This window comes from Hordeum vulgare, chromosome 7H (genome assembly GCF_904849725.1).
Source record: "Hordeum vulgare subsp. vulgare chromosome 7H, MorexV3_pseudomolecules_assembly, whole genome shotgun sequence".
In the NCBI taxonomy this organism is placed as follows: domain Eukaryota; kingdom Viridiplantae; phylum Streptophyta; class Magnoliopsida; order Poales; family Poaceae; genus Hordeum; species Hordeum vulgare.
The window spans coordinates 28,096,820-28,108,757 of NC_058524.1; the positions used below are offsets into that span (position 1 = coordinate 28,096,820).

At 48.8% G+C, this 11,938-nt stretch overlaps 2 protein-coding genes and 1 pseudogene across 2 annotated transcripts; 1 reads left to right on the forward strand and 2 right to left on the reverse strand.

Moving 5' to 3' along the window:
* The first annotated feature begins 245 nt into the window (after positions 1-245).
* On the forward strand, positions 246-3,038 carry LOC123411470 (putative cytochrome c oxidase subunit 5b-like). The gene is made up of 6 exons (XM_045104416.1): positions 246-373; positions 468-553; positions 640-690; positions 2,251-2,317; positions 2,459-2,538; positions 2,662-3,038. The coding sequence occupies exons 1-6, from the start codon at positions 247-249 to the stop codon at positions 2,728-2,730; spliced, it is 480 nt and encodes a 159-aa protein (XP_044960351.1). The 5' UTR covers position 246; the 3' UTR covers positions 2,731-3,038.
* A 459-nt stretch (positions 3,039-3,497) lies between these two features.
* On the reverse strand, positions 3,498-4,944 carry LOC123408104 (annotated as a pseudogene).
* A 2,558-nt stretch (positions 4,945-7,502) lies between these two features.
* Positions 7,503-10,782, reverse strand: LOC123413470 (wall-associated receptor kinase 3-like). Its single transcript, XM_045106408.1, has 3 exons — positions 9,742-10,782; positions 9,454-9,624; positions 7,503-9,280 (listed from the first exon to the last, which is right to left on the reverse strand). The coding sequence occupies exons 1-3, from the start codon at positions 10,745-10,747 to the stop codon at positions 8,088-8,090; spliced, it is 2,370 nt and encodes a 789-aa protein (XP_044962343.1). The 5' UTR covers positions 10,748-10,782; the 3' UTR covers positions 7,503-8,087.
* Positions 10,783-11,938: the final 1,156 nt, after the last annotated feature.

The following is an 11,938-nucleotide window of genomic DNA, read 5'->3' on the forward strand; positions in this document are numbered from 1 at the left end:
CCTATGACAAGTATTTCCGGACGGAGGGAGTACTTATATTTTTCACTATTGGCTGCCTACCAAAGGAACACCAAGTGTAAAAAACAGCATTTCCCTAAAAAATAGAAGTGGAAAAAGCCTACATAGGACCCATCGGCAGAGAGAGAGAGAGAGAGACATTCGAACCACCCCCGACCCTGACCCCTCTCCTCCTCCTCACCCTCACCACCGCCCCCTCGTCCGCCCGCCGCCGCCGCCGCCGCCGCCATGTGGAAGCGCGCCGCCTCCCTCCTCCTGGCCCGCCGCTCGGCCGTCGCCGCGCAGCGCGCCCCGGCGATCTCGGGATCCGCCGCGTCCGCCCTCCGCCGCGCGCCCGCCTTCTTCTCCACCCTCGGTAAGCCATCGCCCCTCGCAGCCGTCCCCCGTCCGCCCGTCTCTCTCTCTCGGTCCCGATTTGACAGCGGCGAGCCGCGAGTGCGTTTCCGCAGATGCGGGGCAGGCGAGGACGCGGGTGGAGGACGTGATGCCGATCGCCACGGGGCTCGAGCGCGAGGAGATCGAGGCCGAGCTCCAGGTCCGCCCTCCTCCTCACCCTCCTAGCCATCCTCTCTTCTCACGCTTTCCTTCTTGTTATCAATCCTCGTCGGGTTTCTTCTCCAGGGAAAGAAGAGATTTGACATGGACGCCCCCGTCGGCCCATTCGGCACCAAGGTCAGCGCTTTCCATTTTCGGTACCATCTTCTGATATGGTTTATTTGATCCGTGCGTGATTCGTGATTGACTGATTGCATTGCCAAACAGACTGCTTAGGACAGGTTCTTGTGTCATGTTGATGTGTAGTCCTTATACCTGCAGTTATTGCCTTAATGTACTACCGGTACTAATATGGTCAGAGACTGGTTCGCCCAACATAAGTTGGGTATTGGTGAAGACAATGAAACTACTCTAGCTGTCACTTTTGGGGGATATGATGGTTGATATTTTGTTTATTGGATTGTGCATTCGTCACGGAATTGAGTTATCTCCATTGGTTCTTTTCGTTGAGCTAGAGGTTCCACATATTGTAAGGCGAGATGCATAGTTTTGATAGATTCAGTCCAGCTTAGACAACCATGTTTGTATTCTTATTTTTTTGGAAGACATGTTGGGTAAAAGGAGGCTGTTTGTTGCATCTAAATTTGTCTCCTTGCTATGAATTATGCATTCTTATGACCTCATCATTGGTTGAACATTTTGTGCACTTGTCATCTTCTGGGTTGTGATAATAGCAGACCCTGGCAATTAGAATTGGCTCATATATCAGCTGTCTTGGGCTTTTGGCGTGTTAAATTACAATTTAGGGGTTGCTGCAAGGGTTGACTTTCTGAATTTCCAATCACTAGTTTTGGCTCTGAAACACCTGGGTTGTTGTAATGTAAGACCTTGGCAATTAGAATTTGCTTCATGGCTGATATATCAGCAGTCTTGGGGTTTTAGCATGTTAAAACACAATTTAGCAGTTGCTGCAAGGGTTAACTTTCTTAATTTCCAACCGCTTGTTATGACTCTGACGCACCTGTTGTATTTAAATATTTGCATGCATCTAGAATTTGCGTTTTGATTGGCATGTTTTCTATTCCTTTTATGCTTATTAGTGGGTTTTTTTCTTGGTTTGTAATATCATGTGAAAACTTTGTTTCATGGAGATATATCTTGTTTGGAAAATCCTGCTTGTTTTATTTGGTGAGTCTGTTCCTTATCAATGTGAACCTAGCTGCTGTGGAGCATTTCTAGTTGAACGGATGGTGTTGGACCTGTTTGTGATGATTTATGAATTGGCATACTCAATGATTGTAACTCTGATCTTGAAGTTGAATCTATAGTTTCTTATTCTCCAGCTTAATGTATCTTCAATAAAATATAGTGTTCTGAAAAGTACATGGTTTCCCCTCATATATCTTAAGCAGACTATTTTCAGTTATGTTGGTGAATGGCTTAGATGTCCCCGTGTATGCTTGTTTGCTCAACTGACCCCTTTCTGTTTTACCACATTAATTTGCCCGGCCTATTTAACTTATCCACTTGACTTCGAACAGCTGTTATTTGATATGATTATGAGTTCACAGATGAGCATTCCATTCCGTTTTCTTCTTTTGACATATCACTTTGTACAGTGTTATGTTGAAGCGTCATTTGGCTCAACCGTACCTTTCGTATCATTGTCCAGTTTAGTTTATTTTTCTACTCCTGTGGTCTAACTGAAAAAATATGTGTCCACATCTTCATTCATAGGAAAATCCAGCTATCATTCAATCATACTTCGACAAAAGGATTGTTGGTTGCCCAGGCGATGAAGGAGGTATGTTACCTTGCATGCAGAATTCCATCTCCACCAGCAAAGGCTGTCAAAATTCAGTTTTCTCCTGCATCTTGCGGAGAAATAATCATCAACCCAGCATGAATCTGATTAGCTCAAGTTTCAACATTTTGCCTTTTTCAGAGGATGAGCATGATGTTGTGTGGTTTTGGTTGGAGAAAGGCAAGCCACACGAATGCCCAGTCTGCACTCAGTATTTCAAGGTGTGTTGGTATCTCTGTTGACATAAGATGCTTGTCCTTGTGAGAACTATTTCTGAACGAGATGCTAAATCATGCATTGCCTCCATGTTTCTGAGCTTTGAAATTGTCACTTTGTTTTGGCAGCTTGAGGTTATTGGGAATGGAGGAAACCCTGATGGACATGATGATGAGGACGACCACCACCACCATTAAGGGCATGTTTACTGATGAAACAGTGGACCTGTGCCATTTTTTTTTCTTGCTGAGATGCTTTGAAGCTGTGAAAACATCAGCTTTTTTGCGTGCCCGTAGAGTTTTAATACCCATGGCAATCAGTTTGCTGTTCTCAGTTGTCATGACTGGGAAATAGTAACAGCAAAGGGCCCTGGAAAACATAGTTTTTCTGTCTGGAGAATTACGCACACGAATAATGCGATTCATTAAACAAATAGTGATGTCCCTTTCATTTTCGGCTCGCTTTTCCTCGAGTCAATAAGGCTTTAATTGCCTCTTTGCTTGGACGGTTCCGTGTTCGGTGGCCACATCAACTGTTTTGCTGGTGGATGATTTGTTATCCGGCATCGTTTTCGCTTTGACGATATTGATCCGTTGTTTGTCATCGGGTTTTGATGATGATAAGCAGAGCTTGAGGAAACTGTCAATCAGGCTGTAATTTCTCTGCAACATTCAGTTGTTGGCTGAAGCATTCAAACCTTGGATTTGGGCAAGGTGGAGGCTTCACCAACCACGCAGGAGGACAGTGGTGACACCACACTATCCACTGATGTCACTGATGGCGTTGAATCCCTCTTTGCTCATTCACTTAACAATTCGAGAGTGCGTATGAAATTCTCGATGAAATTCCGCGTGGCGCGGCGCCATTCGTGTTGTGTTCCTGGTTTGAACTTTGAACTTTGAACATTTCTTCTCCTGTTTGTTTATCATATTCGAAATTTGGGTATCGAGATATACCAGACGAAAGCTCAACATTTTCAAGTTGAGAATGTCGTTGTCGATCTTTAAGATTTATAAGGATCAACAAGTCAAAATGGGGAGTAGGATGAGGTGAAAGAACTCGGAAGATGGTCAGGGATCACACTGGATGTCGAGCAGAAAGGCCAAGGTGCTCGCCGTCGCGGTGGCCGGCACGGTGCTCGTGGCGGCGGAGGTCGCCCTCTACCTCTGCCTGCGCCTGTCCAGGCCCTTCTACCTCTCCACGGCCGCCGTCCTGGCGGCCACCGTCGTGACGCTGCTGCTGCTGCTCCACTGCACGGCGGGGCGGGCGGACCGCATGGCGGCGCGGCGCGCCCTGGACGACGGCGAGGAGCTGCGCGTCGAGTACAGCTACTTCCGCAAGGTGGCCGGGCTGCCGCGCAAGTTCTCGCTGCACGCGCTGGCGGCGGCGACCGACGACTTCCGGTGCGTCGCCGGGCGTGGCGCCTCGGGCACGGTCTTCCGCGGCGTCCTCGACGACGGCACCCCCGTGGCCGTGAAGCGGATCGGCGACGAGGGCCCCGTCGCCGGCCGCGCCGACAAGGAGTTCAGGGCGGAGGTGGCGGCCATCGCCGGCGCGCAGCACGTCAACCTGGCCCGCCTCCTCGGCTTCTGCCTCGGCTCCCCGCGCTTCCTCGTGTACGAGTACATGGACCACGGCTCCCTCGACCGCTGGATCTTCCCCTCCGGCGCCGACGGCGACGACGGCCGCCCGCGCGGATGCCTGCCGTGGGCGAGGCGGTACCAGGTCGCCGTCGACGTGGCCAAGGCGCTGGCCTACCTGCACCACGACTGCCGCTCCAAGGTGCTGCACCTGGACGTCAAGCCGGAGAACATCCTCCTCGACGACGGCTTCCGGGGCATCCTCTCCGACTTCGGGCTGTCCAAGCTGGCCGGCAAGGACCAGAGCCGGGTGGTCACGGCGGTGCGCGGCACGGCGGGGTACCTGGCGCCGGAGTGGCTCCTGGGCGCCGGCGTCACGGAGAAGTCCGACGTCTACAGCTACGGCATGGTGCTGCTGGAGCTGGTCGCCGGCCGCCGCTGCGTGCGGCCGGAGGAGGACGGCGGGTGGTCGTACCTGCCCAAGATCGCGGCCGAGATGGCGCGGACGGGGCGCGTGACGGAGGTCCTGGACGGGAGGCTTGCCGGCGCCGGCACCGGCACCGGGGATGCGGTGCGGCGGGCGGTGCACGTGGCGCTGTGGTGCGCGCAGGAGAAGGCCGGGGCGCGGCCGAGCATGGCGCGGGTGCTGGAGATGCTGGAGGGGAGGGTCGCCGGGGAGGTGGAGGCGCCGCCGCCGTCGGACACGATCATGGAGGACCTGCTGGCGCTCGGCCACGCGCGCGCGCGCGGCGGCGGGCCGTTCCGGCTGCCGTCGGCCGGGAGGGCGGCCTCGTCGGCGTCGGTGCTCAGCAAATACGACTCGTTCGCCATGTCCTACCTGTCGGGGAGATAGCGCTCCTTAACTGCCTGTCTGCATGCATATGTGCCTGACTTGTGCTGATTTGTCATCGGGATACGTCATCGATACGACGAGCATATATAAATGATTAATAAAATATTATGGAAAACTTTATCGTTCAACCGGCGGATCTGCGCGATCCATCCACCACCTGCTCGTCAGATCCCGCCATCGCAATCGTCTTGACTTTTTTCTGAAACTGGAGCGTTGTTTCGGAAAACTACCCAGTCCATGCCTCGGCCTCGGCCCGACAACCCTCGCCGTCGCCGGCCTGCTACGGCTCGCCGCCCTCCGCCGTCGGCCTCCGGCGTCGGCCTGCCCGCGGCCTCGCGTGCCCTCCGTCGCCGCCCCTGCATCGGCTCCGCCTCGGCTCCGGCGACCTCGCCCGCCGCCTGCTTGTTGCCGCTCAGCCTCGCCGGAGCTGCCGCCGTTGCCATGGCCTTCCCCGCCCTGCTCCCGGCCCAGTCGGCGAGCTCCCGCGACCACGGGGCAGCCGCCTCGCCTCACGCGGCCAGGGCCAGCCGCCGTCGCCCACACCGCCGGAGTGCTGCGGCGTCCCAGCCCGCTCTCGGCTCCGCCGTAGCCCCTCGGCCACGCCGGCGAGCTCCCGCAACCAGGGGGCTAGACGCCTCGCCGCCCGTCGCCCCGCACCGCCGTAGCGCGGCCCCATCCCAGCCCGCTGCAAAAAATTCCTGAAACATGACCTTTGTTGCAAAAAATTCTTCCGCAACAGCACCCATGTTTTGCAGAAAGACGAACATTTTTTTTCCTGAAACAAGCAATTGTTTCTGAAACTCGACCGTTGTTTCAGGATTTAATGGATCCAAAGTTTATTTTTTGCAACAAAGCGATTGTTTCTGGAACTCGAACGTCGTTTCAGGAATTAAATCAGGAGCGGATCGGACGGCTATGGACGAGATCGAACGGCTGTGGAGGTGATGGATTTTTAGTAAATATCCACCAGTGGATTGGTAGCAGCCCCAAATATTATGCAATAAAGATTAAAAAAAACATTGTTTGGATCGAAATGCTGCTTCGTTTGTTGCCTCTGCGCCTTTTCTCAAGTCTATGAGCCCACGTATCAAAATGCTGCCTCGTTTGTTTCCAGGATGCACACAATCAAAAATAATAGAAAAAGGACCATGCCAATGACAATCAATCGTCCACAGTAGCAACACCCTAACCATCATCAAAGACATCATCCAAACTAGAAAGAAGGTTCTTCAAAAACAACGCCTTCAGAAAAGAAACAATGCACAATCGTTATTGTTGCCCGATCAAATATCATAGGAAGAAATACCACGTTCCCAAAACAATGTTGAAGATCAGTACCATGCAAAACAAATAAAAGCCAGACCTTGGATTTTTACTCTGGAAATCACGCCTCTATACACAAAGGAGCATCAACAACAAAGAAGTCCTACAATACTGTCGCCCCACTCGCCGAGGCTACTACTACAAGTCATGTACCACCAGACTCACAGAAACTTAATTATTGTTTTTTTAGAGAAAAGTATGTTTTTGGTCCCTCAAGTTCCCAAAAAGTATAGACTTGGTCCCTCAAAAAAATTTGGTATACATTTGGTCCCTCAAGTCTAAAAAACGGATAAGTTTGGTCCTAAACCAGATTTTGAGCCCGTTGATCGGGTTTGACCATCACAAACCCCCCACGTAAACAGTACTCCGAAGAAAAATAAAAAAAAAATCTGAATTTTTTTGGGGTCCAATATGCTTACATGCGCAAGGTGCGACCAAAATTTCTGGCTCTTTCAATACTCGAGGAGCGTCTGGCAAAAAAAATCTGTCTGATGAATAATAATCCAACAAAATCTTGAGGGACCAAGTCTAAACTTTTTGGAAACTTGAGGGACCAAAAACATACTTTTTTTTTAATAGATCACAATGAACAGGGCGGCCCGAGAGCTCTTGGTTCCATGGATAACAACGCAACCAGAAAGTAACAAGCTCAAGGCCAGACCATAGTAGTCTGAAGGTTCCAGCAAAAAAGAAAAGACCATACAGATCAATCTCCACATTGAAGTCAAAAACTCAAAACAGTTCTAAAAGAACAACACTAAACTAGCTTAGCAGAAGGGAACCCCATAACACGCACACTTGATTACAAGACCACAAGCCTTGATTTTTACATCACCACAAGCCTAAAGGGGATCTCGGCACCATCAGGTGTGAGCAGAACTCTTCCAAACGACTCTTCAGTTTTCTGGGCACGGAATTGACCAGTTTTCGATAGTTTTCAGGATCCTCTACCAAACCTGTTTGATGTCAATTAATTGAACGTTATCAAAAATCATGTCGTTTCTATATTTCCAGATACACCAAAGCACAGCTGAGCAAACCAAATTAATTAAAAGACATTCTTATTGGCTATCAAATATCTGGTTATAGATTCAGAAGAACCACCAGTAAGAACATCAATGAAACTAGCTATGACATGCCAGAGCTCTTCAGCAACCACACAATCAAAGGAAAGGTGCTGGACAGATTCATGCTCTTTACAACACAAACAGTATTCAGACTTTTCTAGTTTCCTGTTCTTTTTATTATCCATGGCCATGAGCTTGTTGCTTGCAAGCAGCCGTAACAAAATATGAATCCTAGGGGGAACACATAATTGCCAAACAGCAGGGATATATACTAACTACTGTATTTTTTCCTTCACACTAACACTGAATTCTCATACGGGAAACAAGGGAACTGAATTTTATGCCCCTTCACACTAACACTGCAAACTCCACACTGAAACAGACAGCAAACTCCAACAAGAAGCAGAGAGGAACAACAAGCCCCGCCGCTGCACTGTGCCTCGTCCGCGCAAAGCTAACCTCACCGCCAAAAAGAATTCTCATGCGTAGTTGAACAATATTGCAAACTTGGTAGTACCTTTATCTAATATACTCTGTCTGTAAAGAAATATAAGAGCATTTAGATCACTAAAGTAGTGATCTAAACGCTCCTATATTTCTTTAGGGAGGGGGTACAGTACAACTACATATACATTTCTGTTGGACAGTATAAATCCTGAAGCTTTAAGCCTCTAAGGGACACACTTTCTCCTGGCACTGCTGCTCAAAAGGAAGGTTCAGATGGAACTCTATCATCTGGGTGCCTCTATGCCAATTCCGGACATGTACGGCGCCGTCGAGGGTGCACCCGACGACGATGACGCGAGATCCCCAGGCATCGGAGCAGTTGTAGGTGGCATGTGCACGACCATATGTTCCGTTACCGCACGGTCCAGCACAAGCTCTTCCCTCCAGGTGCTCCGCAGAACCTTCAGCCTGTCGGCCACCTCGGTCATGGAAGGCCTCTCTTCGCCCCTGGCGCCCAAGCACATCCTCCCCAGCTCGACCACTTCCCCCAGCAGCGTCTCCGTCCCCGCACGCACGATGCTCGGGTCCAGGATGTCCTTGAGGCTGTCCTCTTTCACTGCAAGCAGGAAGGACCAGACGAGGCTCTTGCCTTCCTTGGGCCCGTCGTTGTAGATGGCTGCCTTCCCCGTGATCAGCTCCAGCAGCACAACCCCGAAACTGTAGACATCGCTCTTCTCCGTCAGTTGCCGCTCCTGCAGGTACTCAGGGTCCAGGTAACCCAGGGTGCCCTGCACCATCGTCATAAACTGGGCCACATCCTTGGGGAGTGTCCTTGATGCGCCAAAGTCGGTCACCTTCGCCATGTAGTTCTCGTCCAAGAGAATGTTCATAGACTTGACATCCCCATGCACTATAGGGTGGTTCATGGACAGATGCAGATACGCCAGTGCTTCGGCGGATTCTTGAGCAACCCTGAGACGGGTGTCCAACGACGGGGGTGGACTCCCGTAGCTATGATGGATGAACTCAAACAGAGTGCCGTTTGGAATAAATTCATAGACCAGTATGGGGACTTCCACCTCTAAGCAGCATCCCAGAAGCCTGACCACATTGCGGTGGTTGGTCTGTGAAAGAATAATAATCTCCTGCACGAATTCATCAGTTTCGGCCATGTTCATTATCTTTGAGCGTTTCACGGCCACTACCCTGTTATCCTTCAGAATGCCCTTGTAGACAGTGCCATGACCACCCCTGCCAAGTTCTCTGCTCTTGTCAAAATCGTTTGTAGCCTTCTTCAGATCTTCTTCAGTGAATATCTTCAATGTGTCGACTTGTTTTGACATAATTTGGCGATATAATATCTGACCACCATTCTGATCAAAGAATTTGTCCTTCTCTTTCGCAAGCTTCCTTTTCTGATACTCAGCACGTAGAGCAAAGATACAAACCATGAGGAAGATGATACTGAAGGATATGCCTGGAAATCATGACAGCTAATTACCATCAGTTCAACTAGCAGCAGGTGCCCACATTTTGCTAAAAAAACAGTGCAACATATTGCCCATTGCTTTGCCATATGACATGTATATAAACTGTACTTGCATTTGTATAATTGATACAAAATATTCTGATTGCAAACAATCACATTACCTAGGACCACCTTCAGAGCTTTCTTTGGGTCAGCTGGAACGCAGGGTATGTTCTTTGGATCATCGCTCCTGAATCCTGATGGGCAGAAACAGGCGTAGTTTCCAAGGGTATTTCTGCATTTACCTTGGCAAGGATACAAGGACTGGTTTGGAGGTTCACACTCGTTGATGTCTGTCATTTCAAGGAAGTAAGGAGAATGTCAACATGGATAAACAGAATATTCCATTCCATAAATAAAGCTGATAGAACAGAGAGAGTAGGTTGATTCTGCGAGACGCATATACGTACCTTGGCACCCTCCTTGTAGGTAGGGATTTCCCTCATAACCTTGAGTGCAGTTGCAGCGGTAACCAGGGCCATTGGGCACATCGACACATTTACTGTTCATGGCTTTGCAGGCATACTGTGATCCCATCTTGGTGGCTTCCGAACAACTTTCATTACCAACAACCCAATCGAGTACCAAAGGGACCCTATCTGTATATTTACTTGCGAAATTTGTAGAGCTGACATATGAATGATTGAACTTGAACCAGTCCTTCTCAGCAACAAACGAGTAGCTGCACGGGCTGAAAGGCTGGGTGCTAGAGTTGTATATTCTTAATGGTCCAGACCCGGTGTAGAAGGAGCTGATGTTTCCTGGAAAGGAGGTTTGGCAGCAACCAATGCCAACGCACTCTGTGCTACCATCCATGCTACTTGCATCAGTGCAGAATGAAAAACATGAGTTAACAATGGGGAATGAAAGCTGGTTCTCGCCCTTGGTGAATCCTAAGATGAATCCAATTGTAGCACAACCGATCGATATCAACTTGTTCTTTGTGTAGGAAAGCTTATGAAAAGGACCAAGGATTAAGCCATCGGAATCACTGCTATTGGTGCCGTCGGTGTAGTTGCATTCCCATGCTATACGTGGGTTCAGAACACGAACCTCACCAAGAATAAGATTGATCTCTAGTACCCTAACTTGGGTTGAGGCCAGATATGCCCCGGTCTCATTGCATATGACATTAAAGTGTTCTTGAAAGCAGCCTTTTCCGGTGCCAAACGGGTACGGGATGCTGACTTTACCACACTTGTCTGGGCAGTCAGGCCGCGCCATGAGGATGCTCCCAGAGGACTCAGACCCATAAGCAGTATTACTATGTTGCAGGGTTAGGGTGGCGGTGAAAAATAGTAAGAGCTTCTGTCCTGTAAGGCAACGACCAAGTAATTGATATGATTCATTTGGCCCCGCATAAAATATAATAAATTCCAAATATTTGCTTTCTTCTAGAATATGGTGTTTGGTCATTCCTCCGAACACAAATAATAGGGGATACTCCCTATAAGCCCTGATTGTTTGACATATATCAGTAGCTAGTTAGGAGTTTAGTCCACTATTGCAAACGCTTTGACCCAACAATCTTGGAATCAGATTTAGAGAGCAAAGGTATAGCCCATGTTTGAAAGTAAAACATGAACTTTGAATATCTATCTATGGTTCTCTCTGATTTCACGTCCATATTAACCACAAAAGAATTGAAGCTCAAAATTAACCTAGGGACGAAGAAAGAAAGAGTACTGAAAAACATGACAAAGTATGCATCTATGCTGGGTGTAGATAAAAAGGAAGCCGCCATTCAGTATTTACTGCAGACTCCATTTTTCTTCAGTTCTCATTCCAGAACTTGTTACGGTAAATTCCCCAAAAAATAGAACTTTTTATGGTAGCTTGTTTCTAGTGATTGTTTCAGTTTGCACATCCTTACATTTTGGGTCTTTATATGCAACTTTTCGGATGAAATATCTCTATCAGTTGCTTATCCTTTGCGATGTTAAAAACTTGAATACACAATGAATATGAACAGAATATATTTTTAATAGATATATTAGTCGCCTGTTTGTGGCTCTATACGCATAAAGCTAAATTGATACTACATTGGATGCCTGGGGGTAGCACCATCACATTCCTGATGACTGCTTGTGCTTATACACCACATTCCTGATGACATCGGAAACAAAGAATTGTGAGAAATCAGCTTCTATGTGGTAATATATTTTCCTGTCATTTGCCATCGGAAAACAGCCTATTTCTTCCACGCCGCCACTCCATGAATTTGATTCCTACATGCCATCACAGTGAAACCTCCATCCCACTTGACTTGCCCCCCTGATTTCACATGTAAGGCAGTGAAGTGAAAATCCCCTCTATGCAACTGAATGTTTTGTAGTTCCGGCAATGCAGGAGACGACAAACTATCTATATATCTTGGGTTCTTGCTTACATCTCTGCTCCTAATTCCTAATTCCTCCTAATATAATCTCCTAAGGCTTCGAGTCCACATTACATCCAAGGTACAGGACAAAGACAAACTCCAGCAACAGCCAACAGGGGGGTAGGGTTCGCCATACCTTACAGGGCATGATTGGTAGACCTGAGCACAGCACGGCGCGACTGCGGAACGCGGCTGCGGGGGAGGCGGGTAGAGTCAGATGCCCGGAT

Excerpts from the sequence above, each read along its gene's own strand:
- LOC123411470 (XM_045104416.1), top strand. The coding sequence starts at position 247 with ATGTGGAAGCGCGCCGCCTCCCTCCTCCTGGCCCGCCGCTCGGCCGTC. Across the intron at positions 374-467 it reads CGCCTTCTTCTCCACCCTCG|ATGCGGGGCAGGCGAGGACG; the intron begins GTAAGCCATCGC and ends GCGTTTCCGCAG. Across the intron at positions 554-639 it reads AGATCGAGGCCGAGCTCCAG|GGAAAGAAGAGATTTGACAT; the intron begins GTCCGCCCTCCT and ends TTTCTTCTCCAG.
- LOC123413470 (XM_045106408.1), bottom strand. The coding sequence starts at position 10,747 with ATGACCAAACACCATATTCTAGAAGAAAGCAAATATTTGGAATTTATT. Across the intron at positions 9,625-9,741 it reads CCTACAAGGAGGGTGCCAAG|ACATCAACGAGTGTGAACCT; the intron begins GTACGTATATGC and ends TTGAAATGACAG. Across the intron at positions 9,281-9,453 it reads AGCTCTGAAGGTGGTCCTAG|GCATATCCTTCAGTATCATC; the intron begins GTAATGTGATTG and ends CATGATTTCCAG.